General features: G+C 36.2%; 5 protein-coding genes and 1 long non-coding RNA gene across 7 annotated transcripts; 3 read left to right on the top strand and 3 right to left on the bottom strand.

Annotated features, from left to right (window-relative positions):
- The first annotated feature begins 17 nt into the window (after positions 1 to 17).
- LOC124349894 lies at positions 18 to 2,522 on the top strand. Its single transcript, XM_046800857.1, has 9 exons — positions 18 to 481; positions 550 to 727; positions 787 to 1,107; positions 1,175 to 1,273; positions 1,353 to 1,457; positions 1,576 to 1,800; positions 1,894 to 2,127; positions 2,213 to 2,290; positions 2,494 to 2,522. The coding sequence occupies exons 1-9, from the start codon at positions 152 to 154 to the stop codon at positions 2,520 to 2,522; spliced, it is 1,599 nt and encodes a 532-aa protein (XP_046656813.1). The 5' UTR covers positions 18 to 151.
- Positions 2,523 to 3,452: 930 nt separating this feature from the next.
- LOC124326461 (centrosomal protein of 78 kDa-like) lies at positions 3,453 to 6,427 on the bottom strand. Of its 2 annotated transcripts, XM_046785319.1 has the most exons (7): positions 5,929 to 6,424; positions 5,749 to 5,857; positions 5,424 to 5,682; positions 5,047 to 5,355; positions 4,851 to 4,910; positions 4,607 to 4,784; positions 3,453 to 4,537 (listed from the first exon to the last, which is right to left on the bottom strand). In XM_046785319.1, exons 1-7 carry the CDS (start codon positions 6,280 to 6,282, stop codon positions 3,602 to 3,604), a joined length of 2,205 nt encoding a protein of 734 aa, XP_046641275.1. In that variant the 5' UTR covers positions 6,283 to 6,424; the 3' UTR covers positions 3,453 to 3,601. The 2 variants fall into 2 exon arrangements, with proteins under 2 accessions (XP_046641275.1, XP_046641265.1); XM_046785309.1 differs by having other exon boundaries at positions 3,453 to 4,784; positions 5,929 to 6,427.
- Positions 6,428 to 10,225: 3,798 nt separating this feature from the next.
- LOC124320612 (E3 ubiquitin-protein ligase RNF13-like) lies at positions 10,226 to 12,600 on the bottom strand. The gene is made up of 9 exons (XM_046783457.1): positions 11,872 to 12,600; positions 11,754 to 11,816; positions 11,648 to 11,687; positions 11,481 to 11,586; positions 11,213 to 11,387; positions 10,943 to 11,130; positions 10,765 to 10,880; positions 10,652 to 10,698; positions 10,226 to 10,588 (listed from the first exon to the last, which is right to left on the bottom strand). The coding sequence occupies exons 1-9, from the start codon at positions 12,254 to 12,256 to the stop codon at positions 10,473 to 10,475; spliced, it is 1,236 nt and encodes a 411-aa protein (XP_046639413.1). The 5' UTR covers positions 12,257 to 12,600; the 3' UTR covers positions 10,226 to 10,472.
- Positions 12,601 to 12,936: 336 nt separating this feature from the next.
- Positions 12,937 to 15,074, top strand: LOC124320611 (alpha-taxilin-like). Its single transcript, XM_046783456.1, has 5 exons — positions 12,937 to 13,449; positions 13,518 to 13,716; positions 13,800 to 14,122; positions 14,197 to 14,301; positions 14,372 to 15,074. Exons 1-5 carry the CDS (start codon positions 13,288 to 13,290, stop codon positions 15,035 to 15,037), a joined length of 1,455 nt encoding a protein of 484 aa, XP_046639412.1. The 5' UTR covers positions 12,937 to 13,287; the 3' UTR covers positions 15,038 to 15,074.
- Positions 15,075 to 15,249: 175 nt separating this feature from the next.
- On the bottom strand, positions 15,250 to 17,700 carry LOC124320613 (1-acyl-sn-glycerol-3-phosphate acyltransferase gamma-like). The gene is made up of 9 exons (XM_046783458.1): positions 17,400 to 17,700; positions 17,097 to 17,324; positions 16,856 to 17,025; positions 16,680 to 16,768; positions 16,543 to 16,615; positions 16,293 to 16,483; positions 16,083 to 16,230; positions 15,779 to 16,007; positions 15,250 to 15,708 (listed from the first exon to the last, which is right to left on the bottom strand). The coding sequence occupies exons 2-9, from the start codon at positions 17,281 to 17,283 to the stop codon at positions 15,620 to 15,622; spliced, it is 1,176 nt and encodes a 391-aa protein (XP_046639414.1). The 5' UTR covers positions 17,284 to 17,324; positions 17,400 to 17,700; the 3' UTR covers positions 15,250 to 15,619.
- A 4,333-nt stretch (positions 17,701 to 22,033) lies between these two features.
- Positions 22,034 to 24,046, top strand: LOC124325504. Its single transcript, XR_006915427.1, has 2 exons — positions 22,034 to 22,462; positions 22,537 to 24,046. It is a non-coding gene; the product is annotated as an uncharacterized LOC124325504 (long non-coding RNA).
- Positions 24,047 to 24,798: the final 752 nt, after the last annotated feature.

The following is a 24,798-nucleotide window of genomic DNA, read 5'->3' as shown; positions in this document are numbered from 1 at the left end:
TCTGCCTGAAAGTCGGAATGAAAATTAATAACAGAGAATTTTTTTAGCCAGCTGTTAGTCTGCTACGTCAAATTTTATATGAAAGGCTCGAAAGAGGAGGAATGAAAAGGTAAAACTGAATAGATTGAAACAGTATTTTTCTGGAACAGATATGAGGAAAAAAGGCCTTTTCAAAGAAGCCAATGAAAAGCATTCAGCTGAAAACATCCCAAAGAAATCTAGAAGTAATAAAAAAACATTGCCTGCTCATGTTATTGAAGAAAACAATGTTGAAGGATTTAACAGCCATGAGGAAAATTGCTTAAAGTATTTCAGAACCATAATGGAAGATGAAAATAAAATAGCCTCAGATGAAAGAAACCTGAATAAAAAATTAGTTAAAAGAGGATTTCAACAACCAGAAATCAGTCAGTACATTAAAGATGTCTCGTCTGACAATTACAACACCAACAAGCACCGAATGATTCGAATCATGTTTCTTGTAATTAAATAAATGCTGGAACATAATAGAGTTTACATAATATGAAATAATCTACTTTATAAAACTAGGCTAACCAGCTTGCCAGAGACGCCGGTGTTGAATTACTCATTTTTGGGTATTTCCCAAATGTTACTGTGGGAAGTTGTGCAGCATGGGCATTTGGTGAAGAGACTAAAAATTTTGTAAGGAAACCAACAGCCAAATCTTTTCTTGAACATTGGGAAAATTTATTTTCATTAAAAGAAGGTATATGGCGACAAATTTGTTATTCAATTAAAGTGAGATAATAGAATTTTTTCTCCTAGATATACGTCAAAATCCAGACAAGGCCAATGTTGATGTTGAAAATGAAGAACCACAAACTGAAAATGTTGAGTTAAACAAAGAAAAAGAAGTTGTTGGTGTTCATGTATCACACATTGGTTCAGAAGGTGAAAGTGTGGAGCTAACAAATAAAGAGTCAGAAGCTGGTGGTGTGGAGTCATCAAACAAAAAGTCCTTTGAACCTGAGCAAAAACATTTTCCATCACACTTGATTCATGGAACACAACATCCGTCCAGTACTTTTACCGTTACACTGACACAAAGTGAAGATGGCACATATTTACCACCACCACATCTCATTGGTATTATCCGTAAATCGTTGATTGCGTTGAGTAAATAGCCTATAACAAACTTGACAATTATTTATAGATCAACTAGATGCCTGGGGATTAGGTGTGTCACCATCACCCATAATTAATACACTGGCTCCACCATCATCAGGACAGCTGTTGCTTGAAATTGCAACAGGTGACACAATTTAATCGAATTTAATATCCCCTAGAAAAATTGGATTTCTTATGTCTTCATATTGTTATTTAATTAATAGAATCGACATCCGATCGAACAGGGGCTTCAAATGTGGCTGCGTCTGTACTTCCAGTTCCAGTAAATGGTAAGAAAAAACGCCAAAATAATTCGAAAAAAACTAAAAGCTAAAATCCTGCTACTGCCATTTCTATGGAGCAACCATTGACAGACATTTCGCTAAAAGCTCGAATTACTTCGAGCGAATCGCAGGTTTTTCCCTCTGGAATCTGGATCATCGTTAGGCTCAACTTCAGGAGAGAATGCACAAACTAAAGGACAAGCTTCTCCAAAACGTCTGCCGGCTGAATTAACAGCAAAGGCTGCTTCCAATCCTTCGCTGCTCCATCCTGTAACTTCGAGTGAAGCGCAGGTTCTGATCACAGCGGTGATTTCAGCTGCTAATACTTCCATTGGAAACCCAGTGTTGCGATTTCGTGAAACCGGACAACCAGTTACAAAAAATAAAGGTAAAACGAATGTGATTCCTATTCGTAGATCATAGTAGACTTTTTTTTTCTTATTTTTTGTTCTTGTATTAATAAGCTACGTTTTATGAACAGACTTAACTGCAGGAAAGAAGGTGCGCCAGAAAGAACAAGAGTCTCAAAATCATTTGCCGGTTGAAATAACAACGATGACCGCTTCGAATCCTTCGTCGTTCCCTCCTGTAACTATGAGTGAAACGCAAGTTCTTATCTCTTCTCCTAGTCCACCGGTTTCAGTTGTCACTATTCGCAGTGAAACACCCGAACTACCAACCCCTGAAACTGGACAATGGGTAAAGGAAAATGGAGGTAAAGCAAGTTTAATTTATAGTCTTTGTTTTTGTATTTTAAAACCTTATTCTTGTACCATAATCTATGATCCTTTTCAATGCAGTATTGGCGTCGTCGGATTCTGCATCCGCTTCGATTTTCAATCAACACAAGCGGAAGAAGTGTGTCGAAAGTGAAACAAGTACGAAAAAGAAACGCGCTGTTTCAAAAAATGTTGCCTCAACGAAACAGACACAGCGGAAGTCAACAAGAACATCAAAACAAAAATTGTTCAACTGAGACGGCTTTTATTTTTGTACAATCAATTATTGTACACTGAAATAAAGAACAATTTCACCAATTTTGTGTATTTGTTCAATTGTATTTAATTCATTTGTGCATAAGGTACTGAACAGATAGGTTGTAACAATTAGATGATTGAATAACAATAGATGATTGCAGATGCAGACACAAGAAAACAAGTTCACCGTTAATAAAGGTCACTATTTTGGTTAGTTCGATACTACCGAAAAACTGTTGCTGTTACGACGTATCTTATATTGGTAGGCATTATAAAACCATAAAAGTCCCTAAAAATAACTATTGCTTGTAGTACTTTTGCATCAAATCGTGGTCTAGTGGTTAAGCCGGAAGGCTTTCAACTCCGGGGTCCGTGGGTCGGCCTAGTCAAATTTCCGATTTTACTCAAATGTTGTCGATTATCGGTGATTTTAACCCCAAATTGTCGGTTTCGAATCGAAATATTATTAATTTTAATTTTTTAAAATAACTCCAAATTCTGTTTATGAGAACTAAATCAATGAAATATAACGTAAATTTTAATTTCCCTGTATAAATGGTTGATTGATAAATTAATTATAAAAGATAATCTAGCCCTATGTTTCATATACCTTTTTGTAAAAACCGCGTACAAAATTTCCCTATATGCTCATTTCACTTTCACCCATCATGAGCCATGATTGGTGATTCGCACGACCTCGTCTGATTCTGAAAATATTTTTAAAAACAGTCAAAACAAAAACAGAGCAGTAAAAACAGAACACTTGTCATGTTCCAAGTAGGAGTACATATAATATTCCGTCAACCTAACCTTATTATTATGTACATCGGTGATGTAGCCATTACACTTTTTATGTCTGAATATTCGGATGCCTAGACTAGAATATTGTTATTTACATTCAAGCCAATAAAAAAATACATATTTAAAAACGCAAAAATAATTTCCTTTATCGTGTCAAAAACTTTCTTGTTCTTGTTCTCTACGTTTTCAGCTTTTTAAGCACTTGGCTGTAGCTAGACTAGCTACTATGCAGGAAAGACTATAAAAAAATTCTATATTATGCGACTTCTGCTTTGAAATGTATTAAAAACCTTGAAATTTCTATAGTATTTGTTCGTTAAGCAACAGACCAATATTTATATTTTATAATTAAGACACAATATTCCTTTCGGAACAAATTTAATTCACATAATTTGATTTTCTTTTAATATTTTAAGGAGGTGTCAACGTGCTGCTGCCAATATCTTCTACACTAAAGTTTCCCAACAGATCGACAATAGATGACAAATTAATGCTTGAAGATGACGATGAGAAGGCCTTAGGTTCTTGTGAACTGAAATTTCTCCGCTTTTTACTTCTAGAACTCGAAGGGCGACACTTTTCATCATTTGAAATGATCGAAACGGAGTTTTTCGACGTACAAAAGGAATCAAAATCCATGCTGTAGTGTGGTTCTGCTTCCTGGTTGGTTAAGTCGGATAAGTTTCCATTGATAGTTAATAACTGAGATCTTGAATTCGTTGCATCAGAGGAAGCATTGTCGATTTTTTCACTGAGCTCCTGCAATATTTCCTCTAAATTGCTTTGTAGACTTTTGAGCGAATTTACACAATAATTGTTTGTAACGTTTCTCGAAGCATCTTGTGAGCTAGCCAATGAAACATCATTTTGCCCTTTTTGTTGTGCGTCGAATTGTGGAGGTTTAGGAGAAGCAGATTTAACTAAATTGATGTCTCGAGTGAGACCGCCCTTAACCATCACTGAAGTATGCATTTTACCACTCGTTGTTGTAGAAACAGATTCGCAACGGTGATTTTTGTCCAAGACGTCGAAGAGATTTTCCGAGTATACGTATCTTTCTTTCACCTTCTGATCGAATGAGAATGAAGAATTTTCTTGCTTGTCACTGCATTGCTCGACAGGTTTTTTCCCCTTTCCTTTCCTTGAAATCGTTTCGTTTGATGCTGTTTCTTCTGCCTTTGTCAACGGCTTGCATGATTCTAATATCAAGTGGTTCATTTTGGGGGCAAATTCGCGAACGGCAGCATACACGGAATCGAGGATTCCTTGAATTTCTTGGCTTGGATCTTTTGTATCCGAACGACGATGGGAGACAGCAGAAGTAAGCTTCAGCTCTTTCAAAACGTCCTGAAGTCGCTCCAAGCAAATTAGAAAACTTTGGGTCAAGGAATCATTTGAAATGTCGTTTTTAACAACCTTAGGGTGATCAGAAAGCATGGGTTTCATTGGTAGCATTTTTTGTTTAGCGCCAAGATGTACGACATCCTCCTCTAATTTAGTAATCCTAGTTCTTGCCGACTCCATTTCACTACGCATTTTGATCACTTGTTGCTCTGCAACGCTCCGTAACTTCCTTTCGTTCAATAGGTCAATCCTGCAAGAATTTTAATACACATTAAAATTTGATCTGAAATGTAACAAACTTAAAATGTCACTTTACATCGGATCTGTAAGTTCTTCCAGAGGTTTATTTTCGATCGCTGCGTCGGAACATTTTGTACTATAGTGAAACGAAAAAAAATCTTGGATTAGCTAAGTTATGTGCGGACTATCAAACTATGTTATGTACACACGATGAAAGTAAGGCAAAAAATAAAATAAATAAAAAAATAAAAGTTATTTTTATTCATACGTACTGATTTCGTGAATTTGATTTATTCTCAGCCTTAGCAATTGGATTGATTTCTTTGGAAGATGTAAGATCCTTCACTAAATAATTTTGTTTTACCTGATTTGCTAAAACAAAATTTGAAAGGTGCTTTGGTAGGTTGATAGACTCAAATATGAAAGAAGGCTGCTTTAATGAATTAGACTTGAGAACTTCTTTCAACTTGTTCAGCAGTTTAGAATTTAAATTATTATTATTGTTTATGTCAAGAAAAATTAAGGACTGATTTTGTTCTGCAGCTCTTATAAGCTGTTCTATATGAGTGTTTTCCAGGTTACTGTATAAAATAAATAATCAATTAAATACATTAAATTTAATTATTCCAAAACATGTAGAAAAAATTACCAATATTGTAAATCAATTGCTTTAATCCATCGATCTTCATACAAAACCACAGCTAAATGTCTTACAGCATCACATAGGTGCTGGTTGCAACTCAAAGAAAGTCTTCTTAATCCTCCCATCAAGTCTAAATTTGGAGTCTCTCCTCTTAAAGAAGCTTTCCAAGCAGCATTTTCTCTGGCTACAGCCTGGAAATGTACAAGTGACACCAGTGGTTTTCCTGCACTACATGTCAAGCCACAACTTCTCAAATCTAGCCACACTAAAACAATGTTTGGCCGTATAGGTGTTGGTCACATTATTGAATATGGAAAAAATAAAATATTACCAATATTGGGTTTCATTTTAATGGCCTCTGAAATATTTATTAATCCTTCATCACAAATTTTGCTTCCTGCAAGGCTGATATGCTGCAATGAATCCGAATCAACAATTCCCTGCAAATTTTTAACAATAAAATAAAATTCCATAAAGCATTTCCACAAAAACAGCACTGTGAATAACATACCTTACTAAGCTGTTGAATATCTGCATAACTAAAAGGTAAACCAACTAATTCCAATTTGGTCAAAATATGATTGTGGCTCAAATGAACACTAAGGCTTTCCATAAATGAATTAAGATGTTTCAGCTTTTGTTTGTGAATTTTGTCGTTGACTGCTAGGTCAACATCACTGGCCACACAAATTTTTTTAATAGTAAAACTACTTTTCAAGGCAGACAAAATAGGATTCCATTCAGTAAGTGGTATTCGGAAAAATTTGAAATTAAGAATGGCATCTGCCAAACAAGCCTCGATGACATGTAGAGGTGAAGTTCCTTTTAGTAGACATTCTCGTCTGTATCTTGATTTGAAATCCATTAGATAAAACTCCTAGCATAGTTCAATAATAAAGATGCTTGAACTTATTGCCACAATCCCACAACAACTGATCGATGTTTGTTAACTCTTTCTTTCGAATTTCTCACAACATTGCAATTTGTAGGTAGCTAGTAACGGATGCTGCGTCGAAAATTTATTAATTACGTCATTCCAAATTGGTGTTTTTTTTTTAAATAACATATGTAGTTGACTAGTTGTCATCAGTAGAGTAACTTAACTAAAATTTTATTAAACTAATAATTTTACTTAACTAATATTGTAATATATTTCACACGGCAAACGGCTCTTTGCATGCTCGCTTGAACGGCTGACGGGTCAGCCGATGGGTTTGAAATCTTTCGGATTACTGATGGGGTTCGAAGGCAGCTCGTAAAGGTGAATTTATTTAATAAATTTGCCGTCCAGTCATCGTCATTCAGTTGTTTAAATATTTCAGCTTACCCATTGGATCGCAGAGGACCAGCATCCTGTCAATCAATTTTTGCAGCCTATTTTACAACGATCCACTCTCGCTCTTAATTAAATTATTATTAAAAATTTTAAATAATTAACAACAATTTTCAAAAGAGTTTCATCAGGTGTTCTTTTAATGTAGTATTGTAAAGATTTGATAAGGAAAATAAGGATTGCAGCAGAAGCAGAACTTAAGTTCACATTCACTGTTGTGGCCATCTTTCAATTAATTTTCTACTAGAAACGCACGATTGTTTAACTCGCAAATTGCAAGTGATTCAACTCCCAAATTCCTATCACTGAAGAAATTTAGATAAAAGTCAATAGCTGTTGCTGCGTTGCTGCCTTTCAGCCAATATCTAGATGTTTTGGACACTCCGTTTCCGTGACTGGATCTTATTCAAATGAAAATGAGGAAAAAATCGTGAATTTTTCTGAAATTCTCATCCACTGAAATTTAAACAATGTCATTTTTAAAAATAGATTATATAGTTGGCGAGCGGGTGAATTGAATAAGGCGTCACTTACAAACAGATGCGCTTTGAGGCAAAGGTTCAAACCTCCTAGTGAGCTTAATTAGTCGCTCACACACCCGCTTGGCGCCACTGTGATGGAACTTTCGGCGAATCTAGTGATTCTAGACAGAGGTCCCGGACGCGGGGCGAGGCTCAGACCTAGAATCCCAATTGGTAATCAGGTGCTGAAGGTGTAATGCCGGACGAGATGCTTGATCTAAAGTCACACTAGAGGGTTATAAGTTGTATGCGCTTGCCGACGAGTGGGCTCAGTTGTGCGGGATTAATTGACCGTGTGTCAAGGGCGTGCCCGGTGAACAGTGACGTGATTAGATTGCGGGTCACTAACGAACATTCGAAACATCGTTATGGCGAAATGACATAATACCGATAGCAAAATCACTACTTTTTTCTTTATTTATTACTATTACGTACGACTTTTGGCCACAATCAAATGCCTAAATGGGCAAAAAACTAAACTATCAATTGGCGTCCCTTCTTCTATCTTTTTCGATTCGACATTCTGCATCGATGTTTTGAGGTATCAGCAGGCTTCCGCAAAGAAGGATCGAGAACAGTCGACACCTGGTCGACACACTCCACCCAGGTGGCGCCTTTACCAGTTTGTTCTTCTTTCAATCCTTGTCGTCCTTTTTCTTTATTTTGATTTTTTTGATTGACCCCTCTTACCACCCTCTCTTTATCTGCTGTCATCTAATCACTTTTTACTTAATCGCATCCGATGTGTTTCCGAGTGTGTTTCCTTTAATTAATAATTCCCAAACATCTATCGGCGCACAGATCGCAATCGTGCACTCCTACTAGTGGATTAAACTTTCAGACGTACGTAAATCGAACCAAAAATGTATTAGTTCTATGTTGCGCATTATTTAAAAGGGTTAATTCTCAACCACGTTTAATCTAAAATACTGTATGAAAGCGTACGAATCCATGCGCGGAACCAGCGTGTTGTTGGTAACTTTTTGCTACTCTTTAGTTTTCACTTTTCAGACTAATCAGAGCCAAACTTGTCCTTCATCAACCGTGATTGTTTACAAACTCGATTGTTACCCTACAAAGTAAATCCGTGAGATAAAAAATTATGTCGTGAAATCTGTCGCCCAGAGAGCTTCGTGTCACTGTCGCCTCCAGAAATTTACAGTGGGTATTAGGCAAGACCCGACTATTAGGTAGTACCACCGGATTACACTTAAACATTTATCATCGAGCTACGAGACTGTAGACGAAGGGCTATCAAAATTTCGGGTTTGTTTTTGTAGCAACGAAAAAGAATTAAGAATCGAAGGAGTCCAGGACAAAATTACGGAATATCCGCAAAGGTTGGCATTTTCCGCAATCATGGCCATTTTTTTCACATTATTTTTCAATTAAAAATTCAAATTACAATATGGACTTGGCTCATGTTAGACTTAAGAAAGAGGTAATACAATCAAAGTTAAAAGCTCGCGTACAAGAATTCGAGAAAGAAATGCTAACAATTTTAGCCGAAATGAATGTCACTCTAGCTTGACTTTAGATCAAGCATCTCTTCAGGTACTGAATTTCTGAAGCGCCTGATTATCAATTGGGAGTCTAGGTTCAATGAGAACTCACTGGAGGTCTTCACTCGGGAAGAGAGAACACAATGCCTGGATTCACTAGATTTGTGACACCACAGTGGCGCCAGAGCGGGTGTGTGAGCCACTTCTAATGCTCACTGGGGGGCCACTTCTAATGCTCACTGGGAGATTTGAACTCCCATCCCCAAGGCAAGGCACAACTGTTCACAGGTGACGCCTTATCCAACACACCCACTCTTCCACAGTAACAAACAGTAAAAATAAAAAAAATATTTTAAATTTAAGTGGTTAATCGCCACAAAAATTGAATCTTGTGTAATCGATGATTAATTGATACTGGTAAAATTTTAACACACGGAATTTCAATCGGTTTTGGTTTCATAGTCTAATAACTGATAAAACATCACGAAATAAAATGTGGAATACGCGAGTTATTGAAAGAAGCAACGAAGACAAATTCTTATATTGGGGATTACGCAAAGAAATGTCGGAGAAACGTGATAGCGTCAACTAATATATACATCACCTAATATCTACTGTAGTAAACCGCTACGAAATATTTCGTTGCACCAATGCACTAACTAGCCATTCAACGAAATATTTCGTTGCGCTTACTACAGATATTGACTAGTGCAACGAACAATTTTTTAACACTTAAGACAGCTGCTGATCTGTATACGTTCGATTCATTTAAAGTCCATTGCTTATTAATTACCCGAGATCCGAAATTTCTAATTGTAGTCTACGCGCACGTTCTTACCCACACATGTTACATAATAGCAATTAATTTGATCGCATTACGTGATGAACACATATTCAATTCTTTGAAGAAATATTTATCTATCACTCTAAACAAATATATATCTTTCGCATGTACGCAGCGCTCATGAAACAACCTTGTACTTGCGGCGTTTTCCACAGGGAAATTTTTGTTGTCGTCTCAGCGAGCGCTAATAAATTTACCTCTCTAAAATACAGCACTACCTTCCCACAACAAAAATGTCATATCACTATAATCCATTCCTAGTAGAATATCCCTCAAGTGAGACACGGAGAAAAAAGGTTCAAGGACGAACATTCAAAGTTTTGCCGCCTACCCTTGAGGAACTGAATCAAATATAATTTTTTGTGGAAATATTTATAATTTGGGAATAACAACCGATTTAATGGAATACTTTTATTATTAAAAAAAAATGCAAATGAATAACGGTTTAGTAATAAACATACTACACTAACACGAGACGCGCTCAATGACTATTCCTCTACTGACGCAACAGCGTTGACGATCGTAGTTCAATGTGGAATTATTTGAAATTATCAAAGAGGAAAGACATAAATCTTGTTTCATTTTCGTTCAAGGGGCGACTTTCGTCAAATATTTTCTTTGTCGCATACGAATGTAGTGTATTGATTAAATTTAGCAAATTTCTTGTTGTAAAGGTAAACGTTGTCATGCGCTTTTGTCGCTGACACAGTAGAATTCGGGTTTCGGAAGAATTGTAAATTTGTCTTATTCATCTTCTCACAACCAGATATATGAAGAAAAAAGTTAGGTTGAAATCATATAATGAATAGGAGAATATAACAGCATGTCAATTTAAAGATTTAATTACAAGAGATATTAAACATTCATAGGATCCCGTGAGCGGTGACTTTCAGGAGTTAAATACACGGAACTATCGGCATTCAGGTTTTCCTGCGGCTGTTCTGCTTCACCGTCAGACGACATATCAATTTCTATGATTACGGCAAGGAAAAATAAGAAAACTAAAATGAAACAATACAAAACAACAATATTACCGTGAACCTGTCCGACGTCTTGGTCGTTTCCGGAAACCGTAGCTTCCCTAAAATTGACACTAAATCAATTATTCTGCGTTATAATACAAGCAATTCAAATTTTTGTGATTTACTCGTTTTCAATAACAATCGAATCTGCAGATACAAGAACGGAATGCCCTCTATCGATAGCTTCTTCATCCAACACCAACGCATTTGATACACCATGGGTTCTGTTTCCAGTATTTCTCTAAAACCACAAAATATGTCTCAAAATGGGAAAACGAATTACCTTTATAAAAAAACAATTACGGTTTGATCAGTGAACGTTCCTCCTGATGTTCCATACGTTCCTGGTCGAAGAAGAGGCCTAGATTCGTCCTCCGTTTCGGAGTCAGAATCAGAAAGATGTTCACCTCGCGCAATTACCCGCCTTTTACAAACTGGACACACTCGGCGATTTCGCGTAAGCCACGGATCGATGCATTTGGTGTGATAAGCTGTGAATAAAAATTGGTTTCATTTATCACGGCCGTATTAAGACTAACAATAACAAATAATAATAATGAAATCCAATCCAACCATGGGAACAAGGTAGAATACGAAGTTTATCGCCATCTACGTAATCTTCTAAGCATATGGCACATGTATCATATGGATCCCCTTTCTTGAATTTGTTAGTAGGGATGGTTTTCAAGGACGACGAAGGCAAACGAATACGTCTAGATCGTCTGCGCTCCTTGACACACTTTATCAACTTAAAAAATTATGCAGGCATTAAATGATTATTCCCGAAATCATGACTTAGAACGTTGTTAAGTATAAATAAATGATGAATCAAATCACTTACCATAAAAACTACCATTATTGCAAAACAGATTGCAACAACAATGGCAAAAGGTAGAAGATAGCTGTTTAGATTGAATGGCAATTCATTGGTCAATAACAGCATGTACCTTTTAAGGAAAATCATAGCTTAATTAATTGAGTTTATCCATTGATAGCTATGACCAATACCCATCATAATATTGGTAAAAAGACTGAATTTTTAGTCCATCTGAAAAACAAACGAAAAATTTGTAAGTCAAACTATTGAAATGTAACAAGAGAACTCATAATTTACCATCTTGTCCAATGAATACAGCAGGAATTATAATATCATCATCATCTTCTCCTGCCATAGGCTCTGCAAAAAAATCATTATAAGAAGTGATAAATGCATCGTAAGTAAGCATATTTACCAATAAGATTGGATCCAACATTATAAATGATTGCAGCATCATAGTTAGCATTCTGAGCAGCACGAACTTTGTCAACAAAATTACAATCATATCGTCTGATCAGAACAAACCATTTATCAGAACAATTGCTATACTTTGGAGGAGGGTCTATCGTGTTACATGCATTTTGAGGATTAGCAATAACAACACAGCCAATCAATCCATCAAATGGTAAGACTTTCCCAAAATTAGCAGGTAAACTGGGAAAAGCATTTACTGTGGAATTTGTATCAAGAGATATTACTAAAACATCTGCTTCTACTACCCATACCCACACAGATGTCAAAAAGATCAATTTACACAAAAAGTTGACAAGATAAGGTGAACTGTTGGACATTGTAAACATTACGGGAAGATAATAACGATAATAAGAAATTTTGTCACGTCTCTTAAAGTCTAACAAACGTTTCACAAAGAATTTGTGGGGGTAAAAAGTTCTAAAGAAAACCCACTACACAATCACTGAAATTTTAATCCATTTTAAGACGACTCTAAATAAGATCAAAAGTGTAAATGGTTTTATAGACGATTTGATTCTGATGTTAACGATATGAAATTGCAGCAATTTTGGCTCTAGGGATCAACGAAAACACTGTAATAAATGGATTCGCTCTTTAATAAGACAATAACATATTCCGTAAATCCGTAGTAGCTATACAGTTTCGACATCGCGGCCAATGATGTCTCACTTTTTGGGGAGCCTATTTTTTAAATAGGGTTGCTTTCAACGCTCGTAGCGTTAGAAAATGGAAACCTATCTTCCATCTGTGAAGGGTAATTGTTTTCTCTGATCACACGATTTCTTACATCTAGTAATAAAATTGTTGGTTGGACATTTAGCTTAAAATTATTTATACTAATAGACGTTATTTTCGTGCTTTCATATAATTGTGAAGTTGGGAATTTTAAAATAACAATGCCCTAGATGGCGAGGTTCGACACTAGAACTTATATCATCCGTCTGCTTGTGTTTATCGACCAAGACTCCGCCCCCAGAGAAGAGTGCCAAGAGGCAAGAGCAGCCAACACTCCCAACAGCCAACGGCGAAGGGCCAAGATAGAGATAGACTTTTTTTTTTAACTTTTTTGGTGTTCGCGGGTTAAAACTAAAAAGGACGTAGGATGTCCGGCCATGTAGTATAGCAGAGACGGACCTACTGTTATTGGTTGCATATTACTCTATTTCTAGAGACCTCCGAAACGTACCAAAGTGCCTCCGTGGAATTCCCTGGGAACACCTTTTTCATCCGAGTTACTAACAAATAGCTTTATCCCCATTTTAAGCAGTGTAGGAGAGTAGAAATTCCGGTGAAGTTGAATTTGCCAAGCCTCGTAGTTATTCAATAGGACCATAGTGGAGGGTTGAAATTTTAAACAATGAGTAGTTCAAAATCTGAAGAATTATCTCAAGCCATTGCAGATATTTTGAAAGCTGGTGGAGAGAAAAATGAAAAGAGCAAGTCTCGCAAAAAAGAAATGCGCGGTGTTGAAGTACTGCTGAAATCAATGAACAATTTAACAACTGAAGAGAAACTGAAGGTAAGCAATTTTTATGATGGTTAACTTATATACATCAGTATAATGAAAATCTCATACAAATCTGGTAGGTTTTAACACAAAAATATGCCGAATTGCTGGAAGAAAACAGATCAACTGCTGCTAGTTTAAAAAATAATGAAAAGCATATGACAGTTTTACAAAAGGAAAAAGAACAACTGCAAATGGAAAATGGGAAGTCTCTTTTAGCTCGGTCAAGATTAGAAGAACTCTGCCGTGAGCTCCAGAGACAGAATAAGGTTGTAAAAGGTAGTTTTCCCATATTGTTCTACATTCCATCCCACACATTCAAGATACCTGTTCATCAACTAAATACAAATGTTCTTTGGTAGAGGAGAGCATGCTACGTGTACGTGAAGAAGAAGAACGTAGAAAAGAAGTATCTACTAAATTTCAGACAACACTTTCTGAAGTTTCAGCATTACTTCAGCAGAACAATGATAAGAATCAAAAATTACGTGATGAAAACAGTGAAATGGCTACAAAATTACAGATGCTGTGTGACCAGTACAGCTTAAGGGAACAACATTTGGAGAAATTAGGGAAGCAGTATGACATTGAACGTCAACTAAATGAAGCTAAACTTGCAAAAATACGAATGGATTCCGCGGAAGCTAAGGAAAAACTGCTGAAAGAAAAGCAGATACTTCTGCTGGTTTGTTACATTTTGCCTATCTTACTAATATGATACAAATTTTTCTATACATTGAAAATGTTTGGTTAAAACAGGATCTAACTGAATATCAAAAGAAATGTCAAGTCATGCAGGAGGAGGAAGTAGGACTGCGCCACCAGTTGTCTATGTATACAGACAAATATGATGACTTTCAAAAGGTAAAATTGGCATCCAATTAGTCCAATAAGTTGATTTTAAATTATTTCAATTTCTTGTTTAATTGAACAGGCATTAAAAGCCAGCAATCAACAGTTCAGTTGCTTTAAAACTCAAATGGATGAAATGACTAAAAAGCTTAAGAGCTTGGAAAAGGAAACGGCGCTTTGGAAACAGCGTTGGGAGAAAAGTAACTCTTTGCTAACCGAAATGGCCAGTGAAAAGAAACAAAGGGATTCTGAACTCCTTACTACCACAAAGCAACTGGCCCAACTTGAAAAGCTCTGTAGAGCAATGCAGACAGAAAGAGCTTCATTAATCACAGAAATAAAGTCTATTAAAATGGCTCCTTTTGGCGAATTATCAGAATCTACGACCAACGAAGGTTTTCATTCAGAAAACGTCGCTACTGTAACCCAACAAATTTTAACGTTGCCTAATGTTGAACAACCATGCAGCAACTCTGGCGCTGATGTATGTCACATTGACGCCAATAAAGTTTCAGTAAACTTAAAAGAAATTGATTCAGATGCTAATATTCTGCTTTCAATTCCTCATGATATTAATTGCGAACAGTTTGTTCAGGTTTTGGAAATTTCAGCTGAACGTTGCACAGATTTATCTCTTGGGAGCGATGATGTGAAAAGTTCCGCTCTAGTACACTCGCCTTCATCTGAAACCGCTAATATGATCGCTCCTATGGATTCACCTTCTCAGGAATCTGTTGTAATTAACTAGTCATGAATAAGAACAAATACAATGCTTAAAGACTGCACGTTTTAATTTTTCTAGACAAGAATTGACTTAGTTCGGTGACTAGCATTTATTTAAAAACAAAATTAATAACCTATTGATTAAAGAATTGATGAAGAACGAAAAATTACATTATTTGTTGATCAATTATTAATGAGTAGACTACTTCCACCGAAGAGTGATAAAATGTAATTATCAATTTTTTTTCAACTTTATTCTTCCAAGTATAACATGTTATAGCTCCCGTTCTAAATCAAATAGATTCATTTTATGACAAACTAGAGTATAATTTCGAACGCTTTCTTTGTAAGACGCGTAAGGAAATCAATCAATAACAATAAATGTCTCAAAACATTTTTGAATTCTTTAAACAAAGCAAGAAAAAAAAATAACATTGAACACCACAGATTAGCGTTCGAAATAGAAGGTTAAAGGCATCCAAATGATCCAAGAAGTCTAACTTCCAGAATTAATCAGTAGCAAAATTAGCAGCATGTGCAACTTCTAGTCATCAAACAACTTTTCGTAATGTAACAAAATTTGTGTGATGTTTTCTTGAAATATAGTTCAGTTTGTCTTGGTACGAGGACTGTGTCCATATTCTGATCCCTTGCTAGCACTGCTAAGATCCATCAACTTGAGCAACGCGACGATCACTGAAAAATAGAACAAAAATGAATCATCAATTTTAAGAAGAATGTGTGGCCACTAGGTTTTCAATATTACCTAGTCCTAATAAAACAACTCCTATCACGATGTTAACGAATCCAGAGCAGAACAGCGAGTAGAAAGCATTTAACACAGGAGGAAGGGTTAAACAAGATGTAATGAAAATAGTTAGCAATGTCCAAAGACGTCTTGGACGATAATGACTGCGAATGGGACCACTGAAGTGATGACCGGGAAGAGAAGACGGAAATTGTCCTTCGGTCTTGAAGATGTCAATCATTTTATCCTAAGGACAATCAAACAAAATAAACGTGAAAAATATCATTAAAATAAAACAGAGTAATTTATTTTTTGCCAATACTTTATGATGGAAGTTCTGATGTAGCCAATTAGCTGCTTTATCGCTATCCTCTGGAATGTCGTCAAGAGGTATGCGCTCAATTAATACTTCGGCTGCGATAGGGCGGCCAAGTACTAAACTTTTGAACACAGGCGCAGCAGCTTCTTTACTGTTGACAATCAAAATACCAACATAAAAAAGATGTTCCAAAGTTTTTTTTTTTAACCTTACATATCAAACACCATAGTAGCACAGTAGATTGCAGGGAACTTCCCCCTAAGCTTTTCAATTGACGAAACAAAACCCTTTGTACGAGGAACCAACAAATGTTTCAAAGGTGGAAGGCCCGTTTTTTGAGCAAATTCAACAGATGCTGCATGCTTAGCTGGAGTATATCTTGTTCCCTCAGCAAACAAATGTAACTAAAAAATGTGAAAACTGTAGTCTCTGGTAATTTATTTTCATTAGGTATTCAACTTACCATGACAGGATCAGGACAGTTAGTCATCTCAGATAATTGGTTCTCTAATGTTGTCTTGTCTTTTTCCCAGCTCCTATAAATTTAAAATGTGGCAAATAAAGGTAAAAATAATAAAAATAATAAAATAAATGTAATACCTCTCCAGAAATGCATTTTCTGAAAAAAAGGCTGTCCATCCAATAATAGGTACTTTCTTGAAGGATTTTTTAACCAATGCTTTGGCACCCTGAATTATTACAGTAAAGTATGCAAGGAATAAATATAAATGAATTATTTAGATAATTTAAGAATAACCAAAGGTAAGAATGCTTACCCCTAACATCCTAACATGCTCACAGAAAAACCAGCTAAATAGCCAATCTACTTCATATGAATGGTTGAGTAGGAGGACTGCATGTTCACTACCCAATTTTTCCCATGTCTGATCATCAGTATAGATTGTGCATGTAGAACTCGACCACCACTCTGCAAGAAACTCCATTTCTGTTTTAAATTACAATAACGTTTGATAAAAGATAAATATAATAATAAATATAATTAATAAATTTACTTACGGCCCCAAACTGCATAAGTGAAATAATAATTAAGTTTGCGGAACAAAAAAGGACTGAGAGGTTTTAAACAAACCCACAGTAAAAGTTGAACAAAGTTAATCAATAATCCGGAAATAAGGAAATTTACGCCAATCACAACAAATCCGGCAAATGATAATCCCTCCTTGAAGTTAATAATTGGCACCATTTTAATATGCGAAATTTCGAGTCGATATACACGTGTTCAGCCTGTGTTCATCAAACATAACCGAGTTAGTACAAATTTATTAATTTAAGTAAATTAAGATTTTTACTAGATATTACCAATGATAGGGACGACAATGAGATTGGAAGAATAAGTGGCGAACACTGAGCCTGACAGAACTGACGAATGTCAATTAAACGACAAACGTTCAGTACAATCTGTTGAATCTCTTAACCCACGCGATGACAGCAAAACGATACAGTACTCAGTAGTCGCGAGACCCAACTTCTAGGCCCTTCTAGTGGCAAAACATGGCCCTCATAATTTCATGCAACATAACCATGAACAAAAGTGGAACTGCTGCTGTAGTGCTGTAGCCTGTGGACTATCCTACAAATATTTAGTCTGCTTTACCTCCACTCGTAAGCAATACCGCCATAGCTATGCTGCTCATAGATAAACGAAATTGCTTACTTTTAGGAATAGGAATGCGTCGAAAGTGAGCGCCTCTACAGTGGTTGCAGACAAGTAAAGATTTTTATAGTTGTCATTTTATGCAACTAGTTATTTTTTTTTCAAAATAGTTTATCGATTTCAATATAAGTATTAAAAAATAATCATTTAGTAATTAAAAATAAACTGAATCCTTCTATGGGGTACCAAATGATCATTTTTTTGAATTTTTTTTCTAAAAATCGATTTACAATTTGAAATTGAAAATCAATTTGAAAAACGCTTTGAAAATTAAAAACGATGTTAAAAAATTAATCAATAGTGACACAAAATTCGAAATTAATTTCAAAAATCAAAATAATTTTGAAAGTAAACTCTAAAATTAAAAATGGAAACAAAATCAAAATTAAAAAACAACATGATTATTTCAAATAAAAAATAATATTTGTGACAAATTTTGAAATTGAAAAATGAATTTAATTTTTGAAAAGAATCCATTTTTGTACGAAGAACCAGGGGTATGGAGAGGTTAGGTAGGTTAGGTCTCTCCATGCCCATGGAGCCAACGAGCAAACTGCAGCGTGAAATAGATTTGAATGGCTCATTAGGGAAGCGGTCCAGGATGGCATCATGGTTACGGCCGTTCGAGGACACACCGTCTTCGGATCATTACAGTTTACCAAGATAACTGAAGAGATGAGGAGTTTCTGCGAAACAGAGGATTACGAGACCGACAATAACTGGTCGGCATGCCAACGAACGAGAGGCAGACCGTTTCAATCTTAGACGGCGGGACCAGGGCGGGACTGGAAACCTGGACGTACGATATGAAATTCCGATAACATGGCGTGAAGGGGAGCCGGATTTAACGAATAATCGTCGGGTGGCTAAGGATCGTTTCAGTAGTCTCCTGTGCATATTTGTGCTCAAACCCAAATCTGATGCAGATGACCGACCCGCGATGAAGGAGAGGCTAGATCATGGTTAAGCGTCCCGTCTGGCGGAAGATGAAGCAAAATATTTCCTCGCCCATCATGGAGTCTACAAAGGGCCAAAACTAAGAGTTGTCTTATAAGGAAAATGGGCTCTTCCCTAGCAACACAGGTTTTCTAATATCGAAAAAAGATTGATACAGGGTTGTAGATCTCGTTACGCTGATCATTTTTAACATATGGTTTAGGGTGTGCAAAAACTTTTCTTCACGCCAAAAGATTTATCGTCGTTTATTTAATGGAATCATGAATTTATTATTTAAATTTTTTTTAAAATAAATCACAACGTAGGCGTCTGGAGCAGCTTAAAAATGTTCCTCTAAAAATGCAAATGAAACAATAGAATTCCATGGCATTGAATCTGACTGGAATCTACAACGTTGCCGACCTTGGTTTACTACTCGATTTAAGTATTTTATTATCCTACAGTAATACTGAGTTTCAAAAATGTTTTTCTAGACGGCACATCATCGCAATATTGTGTTAGTGGTCGAAGATATTATTTGATACGTTCCTTCCGATGGCTTTTTCCAAAAACGGAGGTCTTAAATATAACATACAACTAAGATAAAATTGGACTGATACAATTCTTTTTTAGGCTTAAAAAAATACCGAGAAATTATGAGAGAACGGTTCATTTACAAACAACTGTTTATTTAGAATTTTGAATCCAAGTATTTTTTCAAAACAAAATCACTTATCGCATCAACTTTTACAAGTAAAGGCGGTACAATAAGGTTTTCAAGTTGTAAAAGTCCAATGAAAATTAGGATTCTATACTGTTATAATGATAAGTTCAAAGACACAATCAATTTTGTAATAGCATCCCTTTTTTTTACTCCTTATCCATATCTAAATAATTTTATGGTCTACAGTTAGAAATTCTTATAGCAGATTTAAAAATTTACTTTTAGAATTGCCAACTATCATAGGATATGCTTTGGGATTGAATTTTATATCTTACTTCGCATCCTCAGTGGGAAATAATTTAAAAACAATAACATTGAAAAATAAAATTTTCTTCGTGAATCTATCTATGATCTGTGATAGTTAGCGGCTTGTAGCAACAACCGTATCTTGCATCGCCCCTGGTGACGGAAGCACCAATCATGATTTTGTCGTATTGAATTTGAGGTAAAACACTTTTAGGTACACGGGAGGGTGGTTTTAGTTTGTTTGATTGTAAATCACTTTTTATATTTAGATAAAGAAAGAGATTGTGCCTATTTTTTTATAAAAATAAAAGGATTTTACTCCGGTTTTTAGTACCATTTTTATATTTTTAAAAACAGCACGGCACTTTTGAGGGAAAAAGGAGTGTACCTAATAAAGGGAACGATGGCGTAACGCTATGGGGGGTTACTCACGAATTTCGTGAATTTAAGAAATACAGGTCGTCTTTTGTTCTACTCGGAAATAAGGGAAACATTTCTAGCCTAAGCCATTTAATCTTTGTCTTAAACACGTAGTGCCATAAGAAGGCACTAAAAAAATAGGGGGGTGTACCTAATAGTTTGGTGGGTACTTTATAAAAAAAATAAGTGTCGAAGATCATAGGATTCGATGTTTTCGTAGAAACTGTTGGCCAGGTTTACCCAATAGTGATCCCTTGGCACATTCCTTTAAACCATTGATAATGTCAGATATATGGTTTTTAACTTTCAAAAACTTACTAAAACCGACTAAAACGTAGCTTTGGCTATGAAGCAAAGTTTGTTTGGTGACTTCCACTTTCCGGCGAAGAAAACTTTACAAATTAGATATTATATATCTTTTATGTATGGGAGACTAAGTGGTGGGTGGTGGTGTTGGACTGAGGATTAATTCAAGAAGAAGGCGAGCCTCGATGACTATGCGCCATTTCGCCGAATAATTTACACTAGCACAACCATCGTCTTCCTTTCTCTCTCTCTCGCCGCCAAGCAATCTGTGTTTCAACCGTTAACAGGAGAGAGGACCGTCGATAGAGAGAGAGGCGAACTTGAGTCGAATACATAAGATAAGTGAATTAAACCCTCCCTCGTTAAGGCAAGCTGCGTTGCTATACAGCTCCCACCAATGTATTTTCAACCGTTTGTTGTTCCTCGAATAATTTTTTTATTCCGTTTCTTCTAGTGTTCTGTCGAATAAACTTTTAGATGCCTATACTAATTTTTCCACAGAAGAGTTGCTTACCCTTTCTTTCTTTTGAATATTACCGCCGTCAAAACGAGGAAAAACGGACTGTAAAAGTGTATACGACAGAACACTGTAATCTTCTCTGCCGTTGCCGCCCTTTTTCCTCCCCTCAGTTTTGCTCTTTATGTTTCCGAGTACGTGTAGTAATTGCCGCTTTATAATGTGCGGCGTAATAAACTAACCTAGTATCAGAGTAGTAGTAACTGCGCTTCCATTTCCACGCCAAACTTCTGCTGACAGTTCTCGATGGATAAACTCCAGTTAACCAACGTTCACGAGCCGTCGCGAGTGCTATCGTCAACCACCGTCTAGCAGTTCGCCGGTGGACATGACGGTAATAAAAGAAGCGCTCCCGTTCTTTTAGCGCCCAAGGAGCGCAAGGAGATCAGAAAACCGAAAAAGCGAGAGGAGGGGAAGGTTTCTATGCGAAAAGAAGCGAAGCAAAGATGGAAAGGAGTGCAAAAGAAGCTATAGTTACGATTTAAATCTTGCCTCCTGTTATGAACTTGATTTGAAAACAAATTTGAAAGGCAGCAACACATTTTGACACTACAATGACAGAAAAGCAACCCGATATGCATCACCTTTGTTTAATTATATTAGCCGAGTCTATAATACTGGACGGAATTGAGAGCGAGTGCTCAGACAATGGATTACGACAACGGCCTTGCTCTCTGTCTATATAACGAGACCGGCGTGAACTTGCCCACTTTTCTATTTTTTGTCAAATCAGTTATACATAAAAAAGCTTTGAATTACTTACAGAACTTGTCAAATTTCCCCGCCATCGAACTCAAGTATTCACAATTCGAATTCCGTAAAGCACAAAAACAAGTCATCTCCTGTTCAATTACTTGAACATTGTTTTTTTTTATTTGTTTTTCTTTTGGATTTTTTATTCTGTTCCAATTGAGGCTTCCATTTTCAATTGAGGTAGTTGCAACAAAAACACAAACACGTACGCACCGTGTAAAAAACGTGGTGAACATACCCATCCCCTTTGCGCCAGGAAATTCTGGCAGCAAAAATGTTATACCATTACCATGTTGCCATATTTTTTTGTTTTATTTTAAAATATGGCAATGCTTTCTCAAAAAGGTCCACATCGCTGTCATAAGTTCATAACAAGGCCCACATTGCTGTCGTATAGCCAAGTGGGCTTTATATTATCGCTATATGGCTTTAGGGGAAACTTATATAGGCTGTTCTTGAGGCCGTCAGGCCGTTAAAATCCGTAAAAACCACATCTCTAAGATTCTATGGGTCAGAATAAGAGGAAAAAATAGAGAGGAGAATAAGAGAATGAGAACAGCCCCAAGATATAGAAAAGAGAAGAAACTCTTAGAAAGTCTAGTAAAAGACCTTTTCTGTGATACCGGTCATCGGTTTGGCCCGCCAACTAAACAATTGAAATAACAATGGAGTCTACCAAAATTGATTCCGTTGATTTCTACTTGACTAATCTTCATAGTTCATCTTGTATCTCGTTCCTCAAGTGGTGTTGAAATACCGCAGAAACTATACGACAACCTAAGACAGAAAATTGTAACAAAATAAAGGTATGTAAGTATGTTGTTTCCAAAAAATCGCTTCCTAGTTATTTCCTTTTTTTTTAAATCTCTAAATTCGATAGGAAAGATAAGCCAAACGACCAACCGCCGTCTCTCTTCCTATTGATGAAGAGGAAGAAAGACTTCCCTTTCATTTCATTTTTCTTCTTCGCTACTTCTTGTGTCAGTTTCGCCATTTATCGCTTTTATCACCTTTTACGCTGCGTGAATAGATTAGAATATCGGGAATGATGCGGCAAGACCATTTCTCATCAGAATTTTTTGGGGAAAGGGGTTTTCGAATGAGCAATACTGTTGAACGAGCTTATTGGGTTGGCCCAGCTAATCACCCTTTTTTTTTTATTTTTATGTTAAAAATAAACAATTACAATGATTGAAATGTTGTATATTTTATCTTAACTGTTTTGTGATATCTATATAAATTTTGGCAAAATCAAAACTGAATTAGATTTTGATGTACATATAATCGCCGAAATCGGTCACAACGGCTCTTTCTTTTCACTACTCTCCCATAGCGACATACGTGTGCGCAATACAAGTGAACAAGAACGCATTCCAGCAAGTTATGTATTCGATCTCTTTTTCTACCATTCAACTTTCGCGTCCATGGTTGGATGTATGACTAATTCTCCTGGAGATCTAAATGGGAAGATCGCTCATTTAATAACAAATTTAAATTTGCCTTTGCGAATTATATTGTACGAAATGCTAATTAAACAATTTTTTATTATTATTGCTACAGTATCACAATCTGCGGTTTTTAGAAAAGGGAGGAATTAAACCGTCATCAGTATTTTTTCATGGCTAACGGAGTTCTAGTTGTTCAAGGGAAAGGTGTTTGTGCCGAACTTTACAATGTTCACTGGTGAAGAACTTATCGATACAACCGAACCCTTTCTGGAAAGATGTACTTCAAAACTGTTGACAGTGCCGAGTCGGTTTTACTGTATAGTGCAAAATGTGACAAAATTCAACCCTAGTGCCGAAAGTGTAGGCAAACATTTTTGTGAATCCCAATTTTCCAATAAACCTACAGTGAAGGGATATGTTACAGGAATGCTAATCGATAATTTAATTTTCCATAACTTTTCTTTAAACAAAAAAGAGATAATTATTACAAATTACTCATTCAGACGCAGGGTCTCGACTTATTCGTCCAACGCTTGCTAGGAAGAAGCAAATGAAAACAAATTAAAAGTAACCGAGTATTGCAAACGTGCACCCTGCTTTCCGAAATCCTTTTCCGTTTCCCTCTTTTCTTTTCCTATAGGCTAAACTTTTAGTTTTAATTCGGAAAGCTCAATGCCTGGAAGGAGACGAAGCGCCTTGCGAGTGGCTCGGGTTCTTATCGCTTGGCTACTTTCGATCGACACTTCTCAATAAATCCATCAGGGATAAATATCATGTTGTGGTTTTAAATTTCTTATTTGGAAACCCTTTCCATGTGTAGATGTATGCCTATTATAAAGAAGGTCTAAATGGCCCCTTGCCCGTGGGTTTGAGATCCCCCAATCATTTATTCACTTGTCGTGCCACGGAACAAAGCAAGGTTTTATTAATTTTTACAAAAATCAAACAGCAACATAAAACACAGTGTTACTTGTGAACTTGCACTGATGGACTGATTGAACACCCAGTTCACACACGACATGAAAAAGTAGCCCCAAATATTGCAGAGTCCGTGGTCTCTAGGGAGTTGAGCTATATAGCGGGGGGGGGGGACTAATGCTTCAGGGCAAATGAAACCAGCAGTTAAAGTTAAAGTTAAATTAAAAAAGCCATCAATTCCAATTTGTGCATAAATTTAAAAACATTTCTTTAAAAACATTGTTAATGGCATTAAGTTATGAATACAAAACGTTTGAATATTTATTTTGCAATCTTAAATCAATTTATAAGCTTTGACAAATTTGTACAATTATTTTCAATTTGTGACTCTGTTTGAACTTTGAATATCCGTATTAACGTCCAAAATGGCATGTTAATTATAAACGCGACCTACAGGAGAATTGGTCAAAGCAGGCAGAGCTGGAAGTTCTCCGTAGACGTAGACAATAGCTTGGTGTTCGGGTAATAAAATAAAAATGTATAAATCAATCAGGGTTCAGGTATTGTTTATTGTGTTGTAATATAAAATCAAAAACATTGGTTTAAGGTTGGAAGTGACGGCAGTTTGATTGCAAATTTGCAGATAAGCATTTGCAATTTTTTTTGGTTGTTCCACTCATTCTAACTCTACTTGCGGCGAGGCTGCGATCGATTGTGCCGATCAAGACGGCCAATGCCCCCCTGAAACAGGTGTTCATTTTTTATCAGTTCATTCC

This window comes from Daphnia pulicaria, chromosome 1 (genome assembly GCF_021234035.1).
Source record: "Daphnia pulicaria isolate SC F1-1A chromosome 1, SC_F0-13Bv2, whole genome shotgun sequence".
NCBI classification, from domain to species: Eukaryota; Metazoa; Arthropoda; class Branchiopoda; order Diplostraca; family Daphniidae; genus Daphnia; species Daphnia pulicaria.
The sequence above is the reverse complement of the archived record's forward strand: the minus strand, read 5'-3'. Positions and strand labels throughout refer to the sequence as shown.

What these genes read in the sequence shown, in the direction of transcription:
- LOC124320612 (XM_046783457.1), bottom strand. Translation starts at nt 12,256, where the DNA reads ATGTTTACAATGTCCAACAGTTCACCTTATCTTGTCAACTTTTTGTGT. An exon ending in TGTTGGATCCAATCTTATTG is followed by an intron (nt 11,817 to 11,871) that starts GTAAATATGCTT and finishes ATTTTTTTGCAG; the next exon opens with AGCCTATGGCAGGAGAAGAT. An exon ending in TTTTACCAATATTATGATGG is followed by an intron (nt 11,587 to 11,647) that starts GTATTGGTCATA and finishes TTTCCTTAAAAG; the next exon opens with GTACATGCTGTTATTGACCA.
- LOC124326461 (XM_046785309.1), bottom strand. Translation starts at nt 6,282, where the DNA reads ATGGATTTCAAATCAAGATACAGACGAGAATGTCTACTAAAAGGAACT. An exon ending in ATATTCAACAGCTTAGTAAG is followed by an intron (nt 5,858 to 5,928) that starts GTATGTTATTCA and finishes AAAAATTTGCAG; the next exon opens with GGAATTGTTGATTCGGATTC. An exon ending in AAATCAAATTCACGAAATCA is followed by an intron (nt 4,911 to 5,046) that starts GTACGTATGAAT and finishes GTTTCACTATAG; the next exon opens with TACAAAATGTTCCGACGCAG.
- LOC124320611 (XM_046783456.1), top strand. Translation starts at nt 13,288, where the DNA reads ATGAGTAGTTCAAAATCTGAAGAATTATCTCAAGCCATTGCAGATATT. An exon ending in CAACTGAAGAGAAACTGAAG is followed by an intron (nt 13,450 to 13,517) that starts GTAAGCAATTTT and finishes CAAATCTGGTAG; the next exon opens with GTTTTAACACAAAAATATGC. An exon ending in AATATGATGACTTTCAAAAG is followed by an intron (nt 14,302 to 14,371) that starts GTAAAATTGGCA and finishes TTAATTGAACAG; the next exon opens with GCATTAAAAGCCAGCAATCA.
- LOC124349894 (XM_046800857.1), top strand. Translation starts at nt 152, where the DNA reads ATGAGGAAAAAAGGCCTTTTCAAAGAAGCCAATGAAAAGCATTCAGCT. An exon ending in TGATTCGAATCATGTTTCTT is followed by an intron (nt 482 to 549) that starts GTAATTAAATAA and finishes TTATAAAACTAG; the next exon opens with GCTAACCAGCTTGCCAGAGA. An exon ending in GTGTGTCGAAAGTGAAACAA is followed by an intron (nt 2,291 to 2,493) that starts GTACGAAAAAGA and finishes TTTGTGCATAAG; the next exon opens with GTACTGAACAGATAGGTTGT.
- LOC124320613 (XM_046783458.1), bottom strand. Translation starts at nt 17,283, where the DNA reads ATGGTGCCAATTATTAACTTCAAGGAGGGATTATCATTTGCCGGATTT. An exon ending in GAAAATGCATTTCTGGAGAG is followed by an intron (nt 16,616 to 16,679) that starts GTATTACATTTA and finishes TTAAATTTATAG; the next exon opens with GAGCTGGGAAAAAGACAAGA. An exon ending in ACTGTCCTGATCCTGTCATG is followed by an intron (nt 16,484 to 16,542) that starts GTAAGTTGAATA and finishes CACATTTTTTAG; the next exon opens with TTACATTTGTTTGCTGAGGG.